This window comes from Apis florea, unplaced genomic scaffold, assembly GCF_048593485.1.
Source record: "Apis florea isolate Af1SG1 unplaced genomic scaffold, ASM4859348v1 contig_3078_pilon, whole genome shotgun sequence".
NCBI lineage: Eukaryota > Metazoa > Arthropoda > Insecta > Hymenoptera > Apidae > Apis > Apis florea.
Genome location: NW_028256702.1, coordinates 2,142,213 through 2,166,780, shown reverse-complemented (window position 1 = coordinate 2,166,780; position 24,568 = coordinate 2,142,213). Strand labels below are relative to the sequence as shown.

At 19.2% G+C, this 24,568-nt stretch overlaps 2 protein-coding genes across 6 annotated transcripts; both read right to left on the bottom strand.

Moving 5' to 3' along the window:
• Nucleotides 1-3,189: 3,189 nt before the first annotated feature.
• Nucleotides 3,190-9,483, bottom strand: LOC116413847 (uncharacterized). Of its 2 annotated transcripts, XM_086908398.1 has the most exons (6): nucleotides 8,989-9,483; nucleotides 7,993-8,329; nucleotides 7,008-7,223; nucleotides 6,815-6,928; nucleotides 4,944-5,097; nucleotides 3,190-3,294 (listed from the first exon to the last, which is right to left on the bottom strand). In XM_086908398.1, the coding sequence occupies exons 1-6, from the start codon at nucleotides 9,243-9,245 to the stop codon at nucleotides 3,224-3,226; spliced, it is 1,149 nt and encodes a 382-aa protein (XP_086764524.1). In that variant the 5' UTR covers nucleotides 9,246-9,483; the 3' UTR covers nucleotides 3,190-3,223. The 2 variants fall into 2 exon arrangements, with proteins under 2 accessions (XP_086764524.1, XP_086764525.1); XM_086908399.1 differs by lacking the exon at nucleotides 3,190-3,294 and having other exon boundaries at nucleotides 4,950-5,097; nucleotides 6,835-6,928.
• A 2,630-nt stretch (nucleotides 9,484-12,113) lies between these two features.
• On the bottom strand, nucleotides 12,114-20,310 carry LOC100869403 (odorant receptor 82a). 4 transcript variants are annotated; one of them, XM_012491358.3, is made up of 6 exons: nucleotides 19,610-20,310; nucleotides 18,392-18,740; nucleotides 17,261-17,491; nucleotides 15,878-15,985; nucleotides 15,632-15,787; nucleotides 12,114-12,275 (listed from the first exon to the last, which is right to left on the bottom strand). In XM_012491358.3, exons 1-6 carry the CDS (start codon nucleotides 19,864-19,866, stop codon nucleotides 12,225-12,227), a joined length of 1,152 nt encoding a protein of 383 aa, XP_012346812.3. In that variant the 5' UTR covers nucleotides 19,867-20,310; the 3' UTR covers nucleotides 12,114-12,224. The 4 variants fall into 4 exon arrangements, 3 of the variants coding, with proteins under 3 accessions (XP_012346812.3, XP_086764523.1, XP_086764522.1); XR_015292168.1 differs by having other exon boundaries at nucleotides 12,129-12,275; nucleotides 15,878-15,918; XM_086908397.1 differs by lacking the exon at nucleotides 15,878-15,985.
• Between the last annotated feature and the right edge of the window lie 4,258 nt (nucleotides 20,311-24,568).

Here is a 24,568-nt window from a genome sequence, read left to right as displayed (position 1 = left end):
TTAAATTTAATGTATATTAAATTTTTCTTCAAATATTAACGATTAAATGTATCATTTATTTTACATTAAATATATATAAAAAAAAATAAATTAAACATTTCTTGTTTAATAGATATAATAGATATTCATTAAAATATTATATAACATTAAATTAGTCATTTAATACCTAATTTATATAGATTGTCTTTTTAATTATTAATATTTTTTCGACAATATGAGAAAAAAATTGTTTATTTGAAAAATATAATTATGTTACAAATTATGTTACAGATTATATTTTTTGATTCAAATAATTTAAAATAATCATCATTTTCTAAAATCAATTTATTTAAATTATACTTTTATTATATAATTGATTCTTTTAACTTTAATTTATCTTTAAATTATGTTTGATTACAAATAACCGTTATTCATGATGAAAAAAATTTTTTGCTTGATTTTTTGATCATTATATCTCGATCGAAAATTTAATAAAAGCAAAAAAAAATTTATTTTTTACTTTCTTCTGAAACGTACAAAAATTAAACAAAAAATCATTTTTTCGAATTTGAATTTTTTTCTCTTTTAAAATATTCGATCAATCTATAATCAAGACTAATAATAAAAAAAAATTATTTCCATAACTATTGATTAATGTTAACTAAACACAATTTCCACCATTGATTATTATTATGAAAAAAAAAGAAAATTTTCTTTATTAATAATATACTAATATTCACTAGTTTTCTATTACTATAATTTATATTTCATGTTTTATTTATTACCCAATAAATATTCAATATAGGATGGAACGAAGAAAACATATTTATAACCTTCTAGGCTTAATAATGCTGCTAGAATAAATAATAGAATAGTTAATAATTAATTTCTTCTTAAATATATTATTAAACATAGTTTTTTAATTTTTATTTCTTATTTTTATTATGTTATCATTAATATTAATTATTAATTTTTATTTTTATTATATTATCAATTATATTTCTTTCAAAAATTATTTATAAAAAGATACATTTCTCTGATTTCAATGATTTTGAAGTAATTACGTCTTTTATAAATAATTTTTAATATTAATTTTATATTTAATTTTTTATTTTGAATCATTATAAATAAATTTTATTTTATTAGGAAATAAACAAAATGTAAATATTTATATGTAAAATATTTATACATTATACATTCCAATAACATATGTATATATATATATATATATATATATATTATATGCATTATTAGTATTTAATGCCATTTTCCAAGAAAAAGCATCAACAAGTTTGCAAAAAAAATTATCTAATTCATTATTATCTAATGATATTTTTAATGAGAAAAAGTGTATTATAATTTGCAGTAAATTATCTATAAATATAAGAATTAATTCTTTTTTATAAATTTAAAGGACACTTAATGCTTTCATCATATTTATTTTATTCATAAATACATTTAATTGAAATATAATAATTTAGACAATAAATCTGTTGAAAACCAACAATTATTAAAACAAATTTATAAAAACTTTGAAAATGTCGAATCGAATTATATTGAAAACTTTTTTTAATATCCAATTACGTCTTGAAAGTATAAAGAATCAAGAATCAAGAAATGCGCAAATATTTATTTTAATTAAATTGATTTCATTTATAATGAAACTATATAATTTTTATATTTTGAAATAATCTTCATTTTTGAATGATTATGTTATGATTTCTTTATAATAGTTTTTGAAATCTTTAAAAAATATGCATCTTTGATAAAATGACTTTGTAAAATGACGGAAAAACTTATCGTATTCTATGAATTACAAACAATCTTTTCTTGTTTTATGAAGCAGTTCTATCAGTTTAATTAATTTAAATGCTAGTAATGATTTGTATTAATAGATCCAATCTAAAAATTGGAATAGGTTGTAATGCATCATTTTTTCATTTCATCAAATGAGCTGTTAAAAATTTTTTAAAAATTGTTTAGTTATAAATAATTTCATCTAAAAGTATCGAATTATAATATGTATTTATGAAAGATTTACGACATTCATAAAGTCATATCATCATTATTTATTCATATCAAAAAATTTCAAATTTCAAAAACAATTTAAAGATTGCGAAAATCGAATTGAATTTAAATTTGGCAGAATATGTAAAAAACTCAATTTTTTCCAAAATTAAGTTTTAGTAAAAAAATATTAATCTATATTTTTTAAATTTACTGTTGTTTCTTTTATTGTTAATATCATTATATTATTTCGAGTTTTATCTATATAATAGTTAAGATCTAGATTCTTGTACATTTATATTTTAAATAATTTAACATAAACATTTTATTAATTCTTCAAATTTCAAAAAGCATCTTTTCAAAATGAAAAGATAGATAAAAAGATTTATTGATAGATATATGATTTATATATAATGATTATTGCATAATTTAGTTATAAATTATTTTAGTTTTTTAACTAAATATTGAACTTCAAAAATTACAGTTGCATAAATAATATTGAATATTGAAACAACGTATCATCTAATATTTACTTATTGTTTAAATGTATATAATTATATGCTATATAATTAAATAATAATTTGCTTATGTACCATTACTTACTTTAAAGTGCTATTTATGAGATTTTGAGAATCACCATATATTTTATTGACAATCTTACATTCTTTCATACGAAAATGTGACTCCAGATGTATCATGACATTCAGCTCGATTTTTAATTCTCAACAACTAAAAAATAAAAATTTAAATAATTTTTTTATTTTTGTTTTATTTTCTTTTATATATGAACACTACTTTTTGTTATCAACTTCATTCAAATATATTTTTGTATGAATTTGACTTGAAATTAATATATAAATAAATGTAATATAAAATATACATACCTTAAATTTATAATCATATCAAAATTGACAATTTTAAATAATATGAATTTTAATACAAATTTGATCTCTTTTTATTAAAGATATTTATATGTTTTTATTAATAGAATTTAAGCATTGTCTTTATATATATATATATATATATATATATATTATTATCATAGAATTATATTTTTTTATTATTATATTATATTACTATAATTATATTTTTATTAATTCAACATAACATTGTTTTTATGTATAATTATTATTATAATTATTATTATACAATTATTTAATAAATTATAATAATATTATATTAACTTATATTATCAATGATTTTATTTTTAGTTAATATAAACTATATGATAATTTTACTACGATATAATTATACTCTTTAATACACTGCGAGAAGTACTGATATATATGATGCCGAAATTTTCATAATCTGTAAGTGTGGAAAATAAAATAATTTTATAAAATATGGAGAAATAAAAGAGGAATATTTTTATTTAAAGAAATATAATTTTTTGTCAAAAATAAGTCAAATAATGACATGCAAAAGTTTTATATCACATTTTGTATTTGTGCAAAAAACAACAATTAAAAGAATTTTAATTACATTAAATATGCATAAAAACAAGCATATATAGTGTATCGAAAATAATTACACAATCAAGTAGAAAATAATTTTGCATGAAAAAATATATCAAAGAAAAACAAAATTTTTTTAAATTTAAGATTAAGTCAAATCAACTTTAAAAATTTTTCAAGTACAAATGAAATTAGCTAATTTCTAATTGGATATAATAAATTATAGAAAGTTATTCTTCATGTAAAAATGTGAAACTAGAATAATAGAATAGAATAAATATAAATAATGAAATAGAATAGAATAAATATAATAAATAATATAATAAATATAATATATATATATAAAATAATATATTTAATTAATATTATTATAAATTATATAATATATAATATAATAAATATAATATATATATATAAATAATATAATAATATAATAAATAAATTATAAATAAATAAATAATACTGAGAAACGTTGAATAAAATTTTATCTTTGTTTCTAATTAAAAATTGAAATTATATCAATGAATTTTCAAATTTAATTTTTGAAAACTAAATTTTAAATAAAAAAATTATACATTTTACATTTCCTGTTTATTTTCATATTATATAAAATATCTTATTACAAATAATTAATAAAAAGTTAATCGATCTCATTTGTATTTTAAAAATTTTTAATTTTGATTTATACAAAATCAAAGTCTCAAATATTTTTTTTTTTTATTTATCTTTATATATAAAATCACATATCATGATTTTACACATATATAAAATATGTTTTTAAAGTAAGGTCCGTTCACAAAAATTATATAAATATCTTAAAAAAATATTTATTATTTATATATTATTTATCCACATAGTTTATATATATTAGAAATATTTTTGATATTGTGTGTATTACTAATTTTGTTACTTCGAATCTTATACTATGCATTGACATCGTGATAATAACTATTTTTTTAAATGCAAAAATAAATAATTACTTAATATAAAATTGTTATAGAATTCATTAAAAATTTCATAACGAATTTGTTTTAATAGTTTGAACTATATTTTTTAATTAGATCTATCAAAAATAAATTTTTTAATGAATATTAAAAATATTTTTAATGCTATCTTTATTATTTTGTATTTGTGTTTTTATTTTATGTTATGTTCAATTATGTTGATAATCAAGTATATGAATTGCATGAGAAACAGCATTTTTCTAAGCATATATAAAAAAGTAAAGAAAATATAGAAAAAGAAAAAACATAGATAACATATCTATTTTAAAATTTTTAAAAAGGATTTTTAAAAATTTTTTAAAATTTTGATTTTATTTTATCTTTTCTTTTTTTTATTTTTATTTCATATATTTATATGAAATATTTTTATATTTATTTTGCATTATAATATATATTCTTATATTATCTAAAATTCTTTTGCTGTTGTCAGAAACTGTTGCATGCCACTATATTCTATTATTGTTTAAAATCATCAAATATAAAAAAAAGGAGCTTACACCTGTAAAACTTTCCAAGGAAAGACTTGAAAATTTTCCAAAAGTAAACGTGAAACCTTTTTGAGACCTTAGTATAACAGGTATTAAAAGTTGACTTTCATTTGGCCGTAAATCATACCAAAGAAATTCATAAGCTGTATCGCCGATTAATTTGCTCTAATAATGAAACACATTTTAAATTTGAAATATTAACAAATAATTTTACTATATGGAACATTTAAATAAGAGAACATACAAAATCAAGTCATTCATATTTATCATAATATAAGAAAAAATATATGAGAAATGCTGACGAAAAACGAATTCTGATTTAAATTTATCGAAGATCGAAGAAAACGAAAATCTTTATTCTCATATATGAACGAATAGAAATAAAAAAATTCAAAATAACTTTAAGGAAAAACGAAAAAAAATTTTTTTTTTTTTAGAAATTTATTTAAAATTCTGTTAATTATTAAGTTAAAATTAAGAATTTTCTTGGAGTTTAGTAATTTGCATATTATTTGTTATAACTTCTGCTGATAATTTATTTGATGATAAATTAATTTATAAATAAAAATTGAAACAATAATTTCTTTTTATTATTATTAAGAACAGATTTCTTTTTTATTGACTGAAAGATATTATTTTAAGATATAAGCAAAAATTATTATCTTTGTTTATCCATTCTTCATTTTCCAATTTGATCAATTGGTATTGATTTTTATTGGTTATTTTATTTTTCTAAATTTATTAAAATATATTACTCATAAAGATCTTTATTATATAATCTTAATGATAATCTTTAAATGGTATCAAATTTTTCAGATATTTTTTTATATAATTCTCTCTTTTTTTTTTTTAATAGCTTTTTAATAACTTTATTTAATAGAATTTGGTTCGCATTTCATTAGTTCGAATTCTATAATATTAATGTCTCCTAGATAAATTTTTACAATTTTTATTTATATTTACAATTTTTATAAAATAATAATGATAGTGGTTATTAATTTCTATTTTCAATATAAATTTGCAGCTATCTGCACTAAATTATTAAAATTTTTTACAGCACTATTTTAGATATCTATATTTTCTATTTTTATTGAAATCATTAACTGAATTGATCATTAATAAAATTTTTAAAAACATTCAATCAGTTTTATATTGTGAAATGTTGATGCTTTCTTTATTCGGATCCAAAAGATATTAATTGTAGTTTCTATAGTTCGAATTGAGATGCATGATTTGACAATAATTTTGGTTTTTATTATAAATAAATTTAACAGATCTATTAAAAAATTCCTATTTTCATTAGATTCAGTATGATTATTTGTTTATTATGTAAATCAATAAATATAATTTGTTTGTTATATTAATTAAATATTTTATTAAATATTCTAATAAACAAGTAATAAAATTATTATAGATTATTGTCTTTATTCCTTTTCTATTTATATAAGTATAACAAATGATACATAAAAATAAATTATTAAGAAAATCTTAATATACATTAATTTAAGAGAAATTTTATTTCAAATAATTTTCATATATTGATGTCTTTATTTAAATGTTCCATTTTATATGTTTGATATTTATATTATTAACAAAATCATTTTTAATCATATTTTAAGATATATATTTAAATACACATTATAAAAAAATTAAATGTACAGTAATAAAAAATTTAATAATAAATATAATATATCAGAAGAAAAGCGAAATAAAAGCGAAACATTTAATTTATAACAAAAAATAGATAAGTAAATTATAGTGATATTGATATCAAGACCACTTTCTTTTCAAACACGTCTAAAACAAAAATCATTATATTTTTTTCATCACAGTACATTTGACAAAAAATATAATGAAACAAAGTGATATTTTAGTTAACAACCTTAATACGAAGATATTCACCAGCAAAACAATATATAAACGCTTCTAAACAAATTACCATGTAAAATAAAACAGATTTAAGTAATAATGGCAAGCTATTATCCTCGTGTACTGCCTGTAATATATTTTGTTATATATTTTTAATATGAAAAAGTCAATACATCATTGTATATATAGATTGAAATATTACTTACAATTACAATAAGGAATCCTACACAGCAAGTGATTAAAGTATTTGATACAAGTTGACTAAGTGCTATATATGTAAAGAGTTTTTCAACTCTTTCTGCAAAAATAATGATTTCTTGATATCTGATAATAAAAAACTTTAAATGACTTGCACATATATGAGGAGATATATGTAATAAATTTTGGCACAGAATATCAATTTGGCATCCTATATGAAGAACCTAAAAATTAGAATTTTTATGATTATGATAAAGTAATTGAAATAAGAGTTATATTATATATTTAAGAATTTTACATTATAAAAAATTAATTTTATATAAAAAATAACTATTCAAATAAATAAATATTTTAAAGAATATTTTTAAATCATTATATTTATTAAATTTGAGTTTTCGAGCAAAAAATTTTATGTGATAGATTTTAAGCGAAACATATCTCATATATCTCTAATTTAAATATCTTTTGTTGATAGAAAAAAAATGTCGCAAGACAATGATTCGATTCGATTGAAGTGGCAAATATGATTAGATAAAAAAAAAAATTATTTTCAAAATCATTAATATTTTTATATTTTTCATCATATATATTAAATTCAATCAATTTCATATAATATTGAATAGAAAATTTTTGAATAAATAAAGTGAGATAAATGGAAAATTTCAATAAGTTCAATATATTTTATATAGATTCTAAAAGATCATTTTAATAAATGATTTTTCAATCTTTTTTTGTGTTTTCAAATCATAATTGTTTCTCAAGAAATTAAATTGATCTTGAAATCAACTAACACAATAATTTTGAGAATAATTTTTATACATTATTAATTATCATTTTATTATTAATGTTTATTATTTATCGTCTCTTTGAATCAAATAATATTTTCTTTAGACATTTTTTCCTTTGTCTTGTTAATAATGATGAGTGAAATATTTAAAATACAAGCAGAATCTCTGTGTAATTATTCAGAAGAAATATCATATTCATACTTACCACCATTAGAAGCAGAGCACTGAATGTTCCAAACGTAAGAGCTGCTGATACATGAATGAGAAATTGCGAAGTTACTACAAATTCATAATTCGGAGATTCACTGGTTTCAAAAGGCAAATCCATTTTGAAAAGAAGTTCTCGAGATATTGAATCATTAGTTCTTTGAAAGGCTAAAGTACCGGTAATATAAAAGACAGCAGATACTAAATATGAAGACATAACAATAGTTGTCATATAAAAGGAGATTTGTCCCGTTTTCGATATTAAGTTATTTATATCTATAACAGCATATTTTTGGCAATCCTTTTTCATGGTTGATAAAATATCACAAAACACGCTGTAGAATATATTAATATATCAAATAAAAATTATTGTAAAATTTGATTTTACAGCTATTTCGATGAAAAAGTAAAACAGATTGATAATGTAAACAAATACATAAATATAATGTATAATATAAATTATAAATATGAAAATTAGTGATAAAAAATTAATGATAAAAAAATAATAAAATGATTACATTATTCAAAATTACTTTCGATTTATTTTTCATTTCTTATTCATTTCAATTATCATGTTATCTTCTATATAATATAAAGTATTTCATTGTATGTAGAATATATAAAAAAAATATATATTCAAAACATAAAAGTAAATCAAAAATGAATAATAAAATTTTTTCATTTGAAAACCAGTTTTCGAAGAAATTTTAAAACTTTAATAAATACAGTAGAACTTCAATTATATAAATTTCATTTATATAAATGAAATTCTAGTAATCTCTAATTAAAAAATTTATTTTAACTTATTTTTTTATTTATTTTTTTATCACATAAGCCAAACTTTTATATTCATATTGAAAAATAATGCGTTAATCATTATTTCAAATGAATCGATATTCAAAACACATAAAAGAAAGATCGATATTGATAACATTTTCTATATTCCAACAAATATTTACAAATTTATATTTATTAAAAATAAATCATAACTTACCCATAATTTACCCAAGTAACGATTAATTTGATAAACACTAGACTAAACGGCATAGCTATGCTTAAATTATCTATTATACTCATGAGATTATCAGATTTATAATGCATAACGATATATCTATATTGATAACTTTGAAGTGCAACCATCGCTGCCAGCCAACCTAACTTATGTAAATATGGAAATGCTGTTCCAGGCCAAATACCAGCAAAATGAAGGCCGAATTTAACAGATGGGCTAAGTGTATTTAATACAAGCATTCTATACAGATTTTGTATTCTTCCGCCTATATATTTTTAAATTGTACTTTTCATTTATAGAATCGCGTAATTTTCACAAACACGTATCACTATTACCAGATAACAGATTTATCAGAAGACTAACTTATGTACTAGAAAACTTATGTATGCACGTTTACGATAGACTGAAAGATATATAAAAATCATGCGCAAGCATGAAGGAATTATCCATGAGTGACAACCATTTGTTTCGCATTCCCAGGATTCACGTAAATATTGCAAATAATATCACAATGATTGCAGGCTTGCTGCAAACAAAAGTTGGGAATAGTGAAAAGTATATTATTCAAAATATAATTTCAACTTTTGTTACAATACATAAAATGACAGGTTCTCTCAGTAAAAATACTGAAGGAAACGTACGACATGCAAGTGCATATTAAATTAGATTTGTTATAAGTTGAAGAAAATGCAAAAGTTTTGATACAAAAAGAAATATTTTAAGATTCGTACAATAGTGAATAATTAATAGTGAAATATCATGTTATACTTATTTTGTAAAGAATATATTAAAAATGATCTTGAAGAAAATTGAAAAATAAAATTTAATAAAATATCAAACAATCTAAAGATATGTACATATATAATATAGTGTTTTTATATATTTTTTAAAAGAAATTCGAAATTATCTGCAATATAAATAATTATCTTAATATATATCTTAATATAATCTTAATATAATCTTATATAATCTTATTTATCTTAATATATTATCTTAATATAATAAATTCTATAAATTGTTTTTTTATTTTTAAATTGCAAATACATATTTACAAATAAGTTGTAAATTAATCAAATAACGCTTACATAATATAATGTACTTAGTTTACATAATGCATAAATCAGAAAATGTGGAATTTTTTAATAATAATAAGTTCATAAAAATTAATAATTTACTCATTATTTTACAAATCTATATTATTTCAATAACTTTAATAATGAATGATAATATTAAATTATTAATATACATATCATCTAATATGATTATTTTATTAAACATATCACATTTTTTTATTTATTTTTATCACTGAATATTTTACTTTATATAAAATATATTTAATTGTTGGGTATTATACATTATACTTTTTTCCATTATATTACATTGATTTGAAAAAATCTTAAACAAAATTAAAATAACGCATCTTCCATACGAGATTTTATTTTTAAAAACAAAAGATATATATAACAAATATCATTTTTGGTATATACTTATTGAAATTAAAATAAAATTTTATTATCATATGGATATATGAAACTTGTTTCAAGAATTATAACATATACATAAGATTCTTTTCAAATATACATGTTATATAAATAATTTTTATTAATTTTATTTATTTATTATCATAATTTTATTATCATATTCAATAATTAATTCGAAATTGTTTTAATTCTTTTATGTATTATTATTTAAAGACTTTTTTATACTATATTTACAATATTCTTAAAATAATTTCAATTTCTTAAAATAATCAATTTTATTATCAAGATTTAAGTTTCAATAATTTTAATATTAATTTTGATAATATTAAAGAAACTAATCTTCATTCATAAAATCAGTATTTCTTTTATTTATTGATATAGCTCATAATAGTTTAACTTAATAGTAATTTCAATTTTGAAATCAGATTGTCAAAATAAATTATGACAAAATATAATTTATAATAATATAATATAATAAATTCAATTTTTGAAAATGATTTTAGCTCAAACTTTTTATCTGTTTTGTTTATCTGTTTATCTGTTGAAATTAAATCTGAAAATTGATAAAATCTTTTCCAAAATCCAATTATTTTCCAAGAAAATATTTTCTGATTTTATATTTGTATCATAAGGTTTGTTAGTTTTCTGTGAATATTTGTACATAAGATTATTAAATATGCATAATTTAAATTCAACATTAACAAGTAATTTAATAATAAATGAACGATGTACAAATTGCTAAGATATTTTCCTTCCCATTATTATTTTTATACATGATTTTTTCATGAAAAAAATGTGTGATTCCTGATTGATATAGTATTATAATAACATATAGTACATATTTGTACTTTTTCAATGGATTCAGTGTGATAGAAATGCAATAAAAATTGAATTTCGATTATTATGTTTTCTGTTTATTGGATTCTAATATGCATTATAAATCAGAATATAAATAAAATAAAAGGAAAAGATTTATTAATTAATTCTTAATATTTTTATTAAATGATAGATTTGGATTTCGATAAATAAGCAATTCAAACAATGATTTGCTGAAATGTATTGTCTAAACTTATGTGTGCATCAAAATGAAAAGTATTGAGAACGAAAAATATTTATCAGCTGATTCATTGCTGTTACAGATCTATTCAACTTTCTATGGATTTCATCGAATAAAACATAATAGCGATTTTATCTACGATTTGTATCATCTTATAATGTCGAATTATACAACAGATTTGTCGCAGTTTGTATAAGATAGTTAAGGTAAGTTGTAAAACTTTTGTTAAATAACAAAATATATTTTATATTCTAAAAAAAAGAAATTAATTATCCTTATAATTATCCTTATAATTATAAATATACGTATCTTTGCATATTGTATTGCTTCAAAATGTCAGAATAATTAATTATAATTGTAATTTAAAATAGTACGAATATCATATATATCATATATATTATTTTTAAAATTTTTAACATTATTATAATTGAAAAAAAAGTCTTCGAAAGCAACAAAAATATAAATAAGCATTAACATTGCAAAACATAATATAGAAATATGATATATATTTTTAAAAAGAAGTAATTCTACTAAATAAATAGAATGCAATATTTTAAGTTTTTATTGCTTTATATATATATAATTAATAATACATTCAAATAAGACACTTTCAATCTGTAAACATATTCCAATACATATTCATACATATTTCTTAAGATAAAGTATAATGATCTTCGTAATCAATACATTGCATATAATATTGATATATATGATGCTGAAGCCTTTAAAACCTAAAAAGTAATCAAACGTAAAATAAAATAAAATATTAGATATGAATATTTCAGAAATGTTTTTAAAGTTATATAATATACTATTACATAAAGTTAAATTTTTGAAAAAATTTTTAAATTTTTTTGTTAAAAATTCTTTAAAATTAACTAAAAGACGAAAAGCTATAAAGAAAAATATATTTCATTTTATTGCATTTTCTGTTAAAAAAAATATAAAACAATCTGATTTATCTTTTAAAAAGCATATGATATATTGCAACATATCATATATATATACAATATATATATACATATATCATATATGATAATAATATTATATTCTTGTTTTTAAAAAATTTTATACTTTAGCTATTCTAAAATTGTATTTGTAAGAACTTTAAAAAAAATAAAGAAAACTTTATAAAATTATTTCTTTAACTTAATATTTAAAAAAAATTCTTTAAAATATATATATAATTAAAATATATCATTAATTATTGAATTTTATTAATATAAAGATATTGTTTATCTTTTTTTTGCAAAAATCTGTATTCTTAATGTACAAAAGTCTTAAATCACTTTTTTTATCGATACATTAAATTACATCACACAAAACAGAAGTTTTTCTTTTTTTTTATATATTACGCGCAATAATTTAAAAATATCAAAATGAATCTGATTTGAATATTTCTCTTTCTATAATTGTCTTCTATAAAAGTGATCTATAAATTAATAGTACAATATTCCATTCGCATTCTACCACATATTAGAGATATAAATGTTTAAATCAGCATTATAAAAAATTAAGAAATCAAATTAATTTCTAAATCTATTAGAGCAATAGATATGTGGCAAAGAAGAAATTACGAGAGAGAAGAGATATTCTGAATTATAATATCACAGAAGTTGTTGTTATGAAGTTTAATATTATAAATCCATTTCGAAAATGTCAAAGTGAAGATTACATTATGATAAATTATTTGATAAAATAGTCATTCAAATCAACATTACAATAGCCAAAGTTTCATTCACAAAATATGATTAATAATCATAATGTTTTCTAAAAATTTATTTTAACCAAGAAAACTTTTTTATATCCTCACTTCTAAAAATAAAATATTGCTTAAATATTTAGCAATGTTTGATAATCATAATATATTCTATTATTTTTCCTAGTTTATTATTCCACACAGAATAAGATTAATTATATATAGTTTTATTTAAATAAGAACTATATTTATCTATACAGTTATGAAGAGAAATTATTTTTTCAAATGTAAAAGAAGAAAAAGTGACAATTTACAATTTCTGAAAAAATAAAGATATGGTATGACAATTATGATCATATTAGATTTCATATAGATTTTATATTAAAAAGATATGATTATTTTAAGAGTAAAAAAAAAATATTAAAAATATTTTTATTTTTATCATGAAATTTTTTTAGAAATAGCTTTAACAGTAGGCAAAGATGTTGAAATACGCCCAATGAATATACTTATTTGCAATAAATACAAAACTCAAACTGTTGATAAGTCATGATAAAAACCAATAAAGAACACATCAAGCACTAGCTATTTAGAGGATTCATTTTCTAAAATTCTATTATCTTAATCATCAAAAGAAAAATATTAGTTGACAATTGACTTTTTTAATCACTGTTCTTATAAGTGCTAAATAACTAAAATTGAGAAAATACTTCTTCAATATTTTGTCTGTCCTAATAATCTATGTTATCAGTATGATTGTAACAGCATTTGATAGAACATTGCTATAACAGTTCAGGTCTACATGAGTACTATCATTGCCTAAGCAATTCATAATAATCTATATGAACCGAATCTGCATGAATTTATTATAGCTTATTCCTCGTTATAATATCAAAAAAGAAAAAAATATTTTACTAATATTATCAGAATATCTATAGAAGAAATCAAAGATTTATTAAATTAAATCAAATTTATCGTATTCATCTTAAAAAGAAAATATAAAGTTATTCATGTAAGTTGTCTTATTAGAAACATAAAATTCTCAAGCAATAAAAGAAAATGTTTAAAAAAGAAATAGAAATAGAAAATGGTTTATTGATTCATTGGAAAATATCTTTGATCTGATATGAAAAGATAACATTGGAGATTATTAAAAGAAATTCATGTAATGATTCTTGCCCAAGAATACTACAGAAAAATAAGGTGAATCTCTTATTCCTGGTTAAAACTATATATATAAAATTTTAAATACAATGTTATATATTTTTTTACGTTTGATCGAAAAATTTCTGAGTATAATTTATTATTAGAATGAAACAAAGTATTGATGCAATAATGTCAACTAAATAAAATATATAATTCTAATTATTAGAGAAAGATAAGAAGAAATAAAAAAGTTTGAAAATACTAAAAAAATTATTAGGAATATATGATGTCAAAAAATGTATCTATAAATCTATTAGTATAAATATAAAAGATTCTTCTATATATGTTTTAAATTTTAAAAAGCTGGTAAATTTTCTATTTGAAAAATTCTTGTTTTCTAGTTTCAGTTAGTCTATTCTAAATTTTGCAGTTTATTTATCCTAAATTTAATTAACAAAATTTGTAAGAATATTGATTTTAGTCTCAATATAAATCCAATATAAATCAATATAAATCTCAATATAAATAATATTTAACATTGAACAGATGACACAAGGTGAGGAGAATACCGTTTTTGAAAAAAAGAATTTGGACGACTCCTCGTTTTGTATATTTAGAAACATTTCGACGTGGCTGGATATCAATGTGATCTTAAGGCTTTGAGATGACATTTTCCAGCTATGCCAGTCTCAATGGCAATCAGCATTATCCTACTTGAGAAGAATTATTGCAAACACTTATGGAACAGTTTCGTGGGAAAACAACAGACTTTGTGAGTGCTATAGCTCCTCAGTCTCATTCTAAGAATTTTCTTTAAATTAGGGATATCGTTGAATCAGGAATAATGTATTAGTCACTTGTGTACCCCAGTGAAGAAGACCTGCGATCTCGCGAAATGAATGTAGAGGGAACTTTAGAAGATACCAGTATTTTAGGAGAACTTTTTGAATGTCAGAACTTTCAGAATCTTTGAATCTTTCGAACTTTTAGACTCCTCTAACCTTCAAGAATCTTTTGAACTTAGAACTCTACCGAACTTCGAATCATAATGATAAATCATTAGCATATGAACTTTGGTTTTGATCATTTTATAATTGTATTTGTTTACAACGAATTTTGTAATAATTATTATTTTTATTATTATCATATATCATAGCTCCAGAAACAGATTGGAGCTAACAAACATATTATGTATCTTTAAAAACATTTTTAATATATTAAAATAAATAAAATTGGACTTACATTTGCGAAGCCTTGCATAGATAAATCCATAAATTTTCCAGCAGTAATTGTTAATCGTCTTTGTGATCTTACCATAAGAAGAATCATTACAGCTCTATTCTTAGGACTCAATAAATACCAAGGGGATTCATAAGCTGAATTACTAACTGACAGACTCTAAAATAAAATAATATATTTTTTGCATATTAATTTAAAAAATATATATTCTTATAAGCATACATATGTATAGCTTAATTATATACTAACTTTATTACTAAGATATTCTCCGGCAATGGAAAAAATAAAAGCTTCCAACGTAATAGCAATGTAAAAAAATGATATTCTTATAAGTAATTTTAAATTTGAATTAACCGCCTATAATAATAGAAATTTTTATAAATTATAAAGTATATGTATATTAGCGAAGAAGTATTTTTAAAAGAAAGCAGATGATCCAATGTTCTTTCGCTTTCGATTGCTTTATTACAAGGATTGAATAAAAAAGAATTTTTGAATGATGCATTTCTGGACAAAATAATAACACACATTACGATTTTCATTGTTTCTCTAATAAAATTTATTCAAATTTTAGATATATATCCATATAAAATATTTTTTTATTATATCATTTTAATTTTTCATATAAAAACTTAGGATAGAATTTATAAAAATAAATTAAATTTTATTTTATAGAGTTATATTATATTTTCACTATATTTTATATTAATAAATAATATAAAGGGATACTTTATATTATATATATAAAATTTGAATACATTAATTTCAAAATACTATAATGTTTCTATCATTTTATCTGAAAATAGCAAATAAACTTCAGACAGTCTAGCTTGGTCTAGCCAGTTGAACAATCTGTATATTGGATGTATTCGCACACGCGCATGCGCATATTGATATACTATTTAGAAAATTAATATGATGGATGAATCTTGATTCGATTGAATTGAATACTACGTGTTTAAAGGAATACAAATATTAGACCATATATAAAGATAAATTTTTACTAATAATTTTTTAGTTAAATATTATTTCGTATACATAAAAAATGAAATATTTACTAAGAACACATAATATTTCAATTTAAAAATTCAAATAAATTTTAGCAATATTAAGTTTGCCTATCTTAATTTCCTCCTAATCATATCATTCTGCATTTATATCTCCAAAAATTATGGTTTCTTTAACTTTTCTAAACACAATTTTTTAGTTTTTCTTTATTATTTTATTTGTAATATATAATATTATTTTTATTTCAATTATTTCTTTGTTTTCATTTATAGAATTTGCAATTGAATAATTAAATTAGTAGTATTTACTTACTTATCAAAATTAATATTTATTTAAGATTTTCTACATTCTACTAGAAGAAAATGATATATAACATAGTATTTGCTTTTATACTTACAAACTTTTTAATTATTTTTATGCATATGATTCATTATTCTTATAAAGGATCATAGAATGGATAAGATAGATAAAATAGAGATATATCTAAGAGAACTATGAGTATTTATTTCAATACCATCAAGAAACGAACAGATTAGGGAAGAATCAAATTTTTAATATATAAGAATTATCAAAATCAAAATATAAATTGATATAAAGTATAAATAAAAAATTTTATATACTTACAACTACTATTAAAAATCCTATACAACATATAATGAGAGTATTACATATTAATTGCATTAAAGCAATATATGAAAATAAACTTTCGATATATTCGGAACCAATAATAATCCGATAATGTCTATCGATTAATGATTTGATGATAATTCTGGATGATTCGGGTTTTTCATCTTTGATAGAAATATTTTTTAAAATCTTATGCAATATTTCTATTTGCCCACCAATATGAAATATCTAAATAATAATTATTATTATTTATTATATTATAATTAGATAGGATTTATTTATAAATATTATTTATAAAATTAAATGTATAAAAAACTACAGAATGCATATGATATACAAAAACAAATATAAAATAAAATAAAATATATATAAAAACAATATAAAATATTTGAAGTATAATATGATACGTACGATTTTTTTGGTAACCTTAAATAATATAATTTTACAAGAAAATAAGGAAAACAATTTTTTAATTAATCATTCTTATAAAATTTTCTAGATATTTAATACTAAAAGAATGGAAAATTTAAATAAGTTTCGAATTTTGAAACTTTTTCTTACGTATTTACGATTCAAAATTTAAAATTCAAATAAGAAATAAATCTATATAAGTAATGTCAATTCAAGAATGTCATGAATTCATATAAGATGAATTTATTTTTATTATTATTATTTTTATTTTTATTATTATCCATAATAATTCAATTATTAAGTTTATTAATTTATTGCAATAGTTTATAGAAAGAAAAAAAATATAAAAACTTAATTTTTGCAAGCTAAAAATATGATATTGTTACTGCTAATCTATTTGTTGAAAAATTTAATTGAAATTTATTTAATAAAATTAATTTTTTTTTAAAATATATACTGGATATCAATGGAAAAATTTTCGGAATCTTTATAAACTTTTCCATATTTTTAAATTTAAAAATTAAATTTCGATCTATCCTTAATATTCTTCCAAAGAAAAATTTTATATTCGTAAAATTTTTACGAAATAAGTAAAAATCAATATAATTTCTTAAACATTATTTTATTATATATATATATATATATTTACATAATATTCAAATTATTAATCAAATAAAAATAAATATATTTTTAATTATTATATTAAAATAAACTTACCAATGTAATTATTAAGGCATCTAACATAGCAATACTAGATGCAATAAAAAATAGTTGAATAAATTGTACAATAAGTACATACTCATATATTGGACTTTCATCATATGTAAAAGGAAGATCCATTTTTACTAATAATTCTGGTGATAAATTAGATCGATTTCCTTGATCCTGATTTAATTCCAGAAATACACCGACATACATAAAAACAGCAATAGCATATATACCCATAATTAAATTTGAACAATAATATGCGAGTTCAGTTTTTTTTATCATATCTTTTATGATAAAATCGGCAGCTAAAGCATTAGTCCAATCATGATACATGCCTATTAATATATTTTTAAATATTCTGTAATACACATATAATGAATATAAAAAATTAAAAGAAAAATTTTGAAAGCAATCTTTCGATTGATCTTCTTTATTTTTAGAGATCTTTCATTTTTCATATTTTAATTTATCACTTTTATAATAAATAATTAACTTTTATTATATTTCATGATCTAAATTAAAGCATTAAAATTAAAAGCATTAATTCAAATAAAATTTGATCGATCAAAGTTATGAACCAATAATATTAGTTATAATAATTTTAATTAATTTTATATATAATTTCCTTAATTAATTTTTTTTTATTTTTATCTTTAAATATTTTAAAAAATCATAAAATTTGAAAATCTAAATATAAGAGATTAATAATTCTTAAATTATAGTTCACGGATTTCTATGTCTTTGAGAGTTAATATAATTAAGAGTTAATATAATAATAAAAATTCATAAAAATTTTTTGGAATTTTTTAAATTAAAAATTTAATATTTTATTTAATTTTGATAAAATAAATAATAAAAATTTCATAACAATTTAATAATAACTTTTCATTAAAGTCAATTATTATATGTCAATTATATTTCATTAAAGTCATTATCAAAAAAAGATAATAGTTGGAGATTTTATATAAAATATATATCATATGAAATAATAAATATCAGTAATATTCTTAATCTAACAAAATTTAAGGACCATTATAATAAGCAAATATTATATCAGATATTTCCATTATATAGGTAATATCGACAACAAAATACAATAAAAATAATTTCTTTTAGGTTATAATAATATTTAATTTCTAACAATAATAATATTATACAATATCAGTTATGAAGTATTCTATTTTATCGTATTAAATGAAAGGATAAAATTAAAAGGATATAACTTACTCGCGTTTAGTCCAAAAACTAATTAATTTAAAGCACAATAGACTATAAGGCAAAGTAGTGCTCACGCTATCAATTAAATCTGCCAAATTATCAAGATCAATGTGATTTATTATATATCGATATTGAAATATCTGTGCACACATCATAATAATAACCCATATAAATCGGACTATAATTTCATAGGATGATTTTGGCCAAATTCCAGTCAATCTCAGACCAATTACTATTGGATGGCTGATACTTTTGATAGGTATCATTTTAAACGAAATATATTGGTTTCATGAATTATACGTTTGATATTCAATTTTATTTATCTCTGCACAAAACGATCGAAAATGTTTTATCCTAAACTGTTCGTGCATAGGCAGCTGAACACAATGTACTGAAAATATTTACAGTCAGATAGAACTTCTTGTACATTGGCCATATTTCTATGAAATATTCATATAGTACGAAGAATATACAAAAGTTATAAAGTGCAAGCTATAAATATATAATCAAAGAAAAAGAACAAGTTTACGCAATTTTCCCCAAACATTTCCTTCTAGAATATTAAATAAATTTGCATCATGAAAGTTCATTTTATTCTTTCCTAAAACATATGACGAATCTCAAAATTTTTAAAATAAATAAATTTTAACAATAAATAAATATTTTGATATATTTCATGAATCTGTTACAAAAAGAAAATAAATTTAATATTAAAATTTGGTAAGTCATATTTTATATAGATATTCATTATTAATTTCTAATTTAAAATATTTTTATATTACAAAATATTAATAAAGATATAACATACTAAAATTAACATAATTATAGTATAATCATGATTTATATAATATTAAAATTATATAAATATAATTAATATAATTATATATTAAAATTACATGAAATTAAGATTAAAATTAAGATATTAAAATTATTTATTTTTTGAATTTATAATTATTTCTTTATAAAAGATATACAAATATATGTATACATGGAAGAAATCAGTAACATAGTAGATAATACTTTCTATCTTTTTATATTTGTTTTTATATGAATCAATATTTTTTTCAAGTATTATTTTTATATCATCAAAGCAAAAGTTATTCATTTTATAAAATACAGTAACAAGCAAAAATATAAATATTCAGTATTTATAAGATTAAAATAAATAATAATTGAAATAATTTCAATTATTTTATGAAAATTAAGTTATTATAATTACAAGCTAAATCTAATAAATGATATGATACTTTATTTTTACTTATATTAATAATGTACAGATTATTTTAAAAAATGAAAATCTCATTTAATGTTTATAATTTTGCATTTTAATATTTCGTATTTACATAAGGTAATATTGTAAATTAATATTTTTTCCATTTTCATTATTTTATTTTCAAACTCATAATCAATTTTTTTTTTAATTATTTAGATATATTATCGTTAATATCAAGGTTTTATTTATTATATTGACTATTTTATTATTATTATTGAAAAATTTTGATTATCAATTTTTCATTATTTTCATTGTGTATTTTATATCTCCGCTAGAAAATCAGTTTATCTTCATTACATTGAATTAACAATTATTGATAATTAATTGAAAAATATCTAAATAATATTTCTTTCTCGTGATCTTTTTAATTTTTACTGAAAAGACCAATATTTTTGTATAAAAATCAAATAATATATTAAAGTTAATACAAATATAAATATATATATCTTCGAATTTCATGGCTTGTTTTACTTTTAATATTTTTTATTATTAAAGTTCAATACTTACTAAAATCTTTCATCTGATTAAAATTTATTTTTATCTTATTAGATCATATCTGTCTTATATTTCTAGCAAGTCTGACATCAAAGTACAAAATAATATATAGACTGTATAGGACAACGTAAAGAAGAAATGGTCATACACGAAAGAAAAACTACTTTAAGAAGGGATTAAACTTCGAAAATCCTAAAGTAATATTGGCAACAATATTAAAAAGAAAAAAAAATGACTACGATTCATCTAAGAAAAAAACAATAAAATTACATTACAAAGAAAGATATACAGCATTTTTTTTATCAAGAGAAAAGATATTATATGTATGAGAAAAGATATTACATGATGAAGCATATTACATATAATTAAGCATCAATATAATAAATGATTAATGAGATATGATTTATAAACAATGAAGTGACGAGATTTAATTTATTAATAAGATTGATTTATTATCGTTTAAGAGTTTAATTAATTAATTAACTAATTAATTATCGTTTAAGGAAAGATGGCAGCACTATTTTACTGAGAGATAATGCAGAGTATGACGTTATTGACCAAGAAATAATGCTCCGGAGGTTTATCTAATGATAAAGTAACAATGATTGAAAATATAAGGTATGTGAAAAAATTTTTTCTTGATCATTATATAATGATAATAAAATATATATATAATATATATAATGATATAATATAATAATATAATATAATATATATAATATAAATTTTACATACATATATCAATGACTATTACATAAAAACATTGTTATATAATTTCCATACAAATCAAATTGAAAGACACAATCATGCTTGTTTATACTTACATAATGTTTATATTTGATCCCGAATAAACACTTCAATTTACCTCTCGAGTTTCGTTATTGTATGTATACGTCATTAACACAAATATATTATGTCGCGTGCATACTGCTGTTCGCGAATAGTTGTGAAACATGACCACTTTAACGAATAGTTGGTTATTCGTCTGCAAACAGTATTTTCTCGAGCGGTAATCAAAGGATTTATTTGTGAATTAAAATAATATTTGATCAAATTGTAACGATTTCAATAAATTTAATAATGAATTGACTAAAACTATTCAATCACAATCGCAAGTTTCAATGCGGATATGATACTTTTATTGTTTGTGAACAGCTCATGAATAACTTTAAATGTAGCCAGATGCAATATTACGAAATTAATAAAAATGAAAAAAATAACACTATTGACAATCAGACGAGAATTCAAGAATAAACATAATTTTATACATCAATTATAGCAATTTCTTGTATAAAAAAAAAATTAAAAAAATATTTAAAAAAAATATTTTTGAAAATGATTATAACATAATTTCTTTCATACCTTGTTATTGCTTTTTTTTTATTGCCGTAGTTTAAAATTTTATAGCTTCATAATATACAATTTTATTTTATAAATTTATCAAAGTAAATGGTAAAAGTAAATCATTTTTTTAAAAAATCTTCAAAACTATGCCTGTATATAATTAATTGTTTTTTTTTTTTTGTAAATTTTTATAAAATTAAACAAATATGCTGTAAATCACGATAGAAATTCATTTTTACAGTATAAATAGACATTAAAATATGAAAGTAGACATGGATATACTACTTATTTGCAAGATATCCGTATGATCCCACAGAAATGCCCGATTGCTCTTGAAATAGTGTATGCAAACTATTTGTAGACAATGTTTGAATTAGATTGGCTTTAAATAAAATAACATATATATAATATAATCTCGTTTATTTAAACAAATTTCAGAATTAAGAATAAAAAATCATTAACTTAATGGTGTAATTCATTCATTCCACTTACTTTTATTGGTCAATTTAATATATTTCATTTTATATAATATACAATTCATTCGCCTGTTCTTTCTTCAATATAAAAAAATGATAGTTAAATTCTTCGATATTATCAAATTCAAACTTGAACTGATCGATCTGTTGTATCTATCCACTTAATTCACAACCGGTAAATAATATTTAAATTTTAACATTTAAATTTACATTTTCCAATAAAATTCGTTAAAAGCTTTTAGAAAGAGTGTACTACGCTACCTTGCATCGCGAAGTGAGTAATAAATAGTGAATAATGAGTCATGTATAGCAGTATAGAAATCGGACATAGATATAAACAAGATCTTAATAACAGAAATTTTACATTGACTTTTCTTTCTATCAATTTGACAAACTAGTTATAAAATTATTCATTTTCCTCCAATCAATATTGCTAATAATGATAAATAATAATGATAATGATGAATATATATTGAAATTGATACAGAAATATTTACACTAAATAGTCAATTAATACATACCTTTCAATCGTAAATTAACATAAACAAGAAAGTAAAAAAATTGAACAATATATAAAGTTTTATATATCATTCAGGCATTCGTCATCAATATAAAACTCTTTTAATTTTTCAATAAAAATCTTAAAAAATAAAAATAGATATAAGGATTGATATTAAAAAATAATTGCCTACGAGCTGTTTCTACGTATTCGCAATTATATCTTACTATAGTTCTAAAAATTTATTTTTTAACAATGAATATCATGTAAAAAAATATAATATAATGATTAATTTCAAATAAAATATAAAATTTTAAGCAAACTATACCAAAAAAAAAATTCGATAAAAATATTTTATCTATTGATTATGAATTATATAAAAAATTAAAACTATGTAAAAAGAGATCCAAATATATTTATTATATATATTTTAAGATTAAAAACAAATATAGCTATATTGTACAATATATTGAAAAAAAAGATTTCAAATATCCGTATAAATATAATTTGATGATATGTGATTTGATATGATTTTGACAGAAAATGATTTTTATAACTATAAATGAATTCTTAAATTCGTATAAATGATTTTTTACGAACTAATTAGTTGGATGGATTTTTGCAACTATAACTAAAACTAAAATAAATATAACATATAAAAATAAATCGTATAAAAGAACTGTATAAAAAAAAATTAATTGCACCAACTAAAAAAAGAGCAAATATTACAAATTGTCATATCGTTTTAAAAAATATACAAAACATTTAATGCTAATTTTTTACATTCTTGATCCTTAATATAATAAATCTGTTTTTATCCAAAAATAAAGTTGAATTATTAGCAGAAAATTTTTAGCAAACACGCTTATCTAGTTTCCATG